General features: G+C 70.4%; 1 protein-coding gene across 1 annotated transcript; it reads left to right on the top strand.

The window, feature by feature from the left end:
- Positions 1–971: 971 nt before the first annotated feature.
- Positions 972–1,424, top strand: EMIHUDRAFT_124382 (hypothetical protein; the record flags this gene model as incomplete). The annotated part of the gene is made up of 1 exon (XM_005766582.1): positions 972–1,424. A coding segment is annotated over one exon (453 nt), but the record flags the coding sequence as incomplete, so codon positions are not given.
- Between the last annotated feature and the right edge of the window lie 203 nt (positions 1,425–1,627).

Here is a 1,627-nt window from a genome sequence, read left to right as displayed (position 1 = left end):
GAGCTGCGCATAGCAGCGGCAATACCGCGCTGCAGTGGGCCAAGGAGCATTGCCACACCGAGTGCGTCGAGGCCTTCAGGACGTATCTCGGGGAGGTGACGGCAGCTCGGAGCGAGGCTCTGTCGGCCGAGGCGGGCGGCGCAGGGGCGGGAGACGCGCCCGCAGGCGAGGCGGAGGCGGGCGCCAGTGCTGCGGCCTCTGCTTCGATCGGCGAGGGCGGCGCAGAGACCGCGCCGGGCAGCGAGGCGGTGCCAGAGGAGGTTGTGCTAGCGGCTGAGCGAGGCGAAGAGGCGACGGTGCTGGCGTGGCTCGACAGCGGCGGACAGACCGACGCGACCTTCGAGTACACCTTTGCTTGCGGCTCCCGTGTGAGCGGCATGACGCTGCTGATGGTCGCAATGGTCGATGGCCACGAGGGGCTGGCCGAGGCGCTTCTGCGGCGCGGCGCAGATGTCTCGTTGCAAGACAGCGGCGGCTATACCGCGCTGATGTTCGCCGCCCAGGAAGGCCACGAGCGGGTGGTCGAGCTGCTGGTGCAGGGCGGGGCGGAGATCGACCAGCAGGACTGCCGCGGCTGCACCGCGCTGATGGGCGCTGCCCTCAACGGCCACGAGCGGGTGGTCGAGCTGCTGCTGCATCACGGGGCGGAGATCAACTGGCAGAATTGCGTCGGCGTCACCGCGCTGATGTTCGCCGCTGGCAGGGACCATCCCGCGGCCCTGCTCTGCCTGCTGCGGGCGGGCGCCGACACGGAACTGCGCTCGGCGGCTGGACTCACAGCGCTGCAAATTGCCAAGGAGAAGGGCCAAACCGAGTGCGTGCGCGCCCTCGAGGAGCATGCGGCGGCCAAGGCAGCGGCAGAGAAGGCGGCGAAGGAGGCGGCGAGGGCTGCGGGGGCGGCGGAGAGGGCGGCGCAGAGGGCGGCGGAGGAGAAGGAGGCGGCGCGGCACGCCGACGAGCTGCTGGCGGAGGTTGAGGCGGAGAAGCGCGCCAAGGGCAAGAAGGGCAAGAAGAAGAAGAAGGGCGGAGGGGCGGGCGCGGCTGGGCCGTCGCAGGAGACGGCGGAGTTTAGGAAGGAGGGTGCCGAGGCGCCGTTGGAGGCAGCCGAGGCTGCGAAGAAGGCCGAGGAGGAGAGAATGATGAGGCTTCTCGAGAAGTGTCACGAGGAGAGGATCCGGTTCGGCATCACGGCGGAGAGCCAGGCGGCGGCGTCGGCAGCGGTGGCCGAGGCGGTGCGCTTGGACGCTGAGGCGGACGAGGCGGAGGAGGAGGCGGAGGCGGACAAGGAGGCGCTGGCGGCTGCCGAGGCAGCGCTGGATGAGGCGAGGGCCGCAAGAGACGCGAGGCGTGCCGCTGCGGCCGCTTCGATGGCCAGGGCGGTTGCAGCCAGGATGGCGGCGGATGCGGCCCAGGAGCGCTCCTAGAGAGCTGCTCCGATCCTGGACGGGTCACCACGTTTGGAACGCGAGAGTAGCACCGGCGTGTAGCCTCGAAGGGGCAGCCGGGGTCTCGCGTCTAGGGTCGTACAAAGATGTAAGGTACAAGAAGCAGGCCGCGCGAGCCGCGCACAAAAGCTGCGCCACAGAAAGCAACCCGGTACCGGGGCCCACCCCCCCCGGAACCCCGG

This window comes from Emiliania huxleyi, assembly GCF_000372725.1.
Source record: "Emiliania huxleyi CCMP1516 unplaced genomic scaffold EMIHUscaffold_5062, whole genome shotgun sequence".
Classification (NCBI taxonomy): Eukaryota; Haptophyta; order Isochrysidales; family Noelaerhabdaceae; genus Emiliania; species Emiliania huxleyi.
This window is presented reverse-complemented; position numbering and strand designations above follow the sequence as displayed.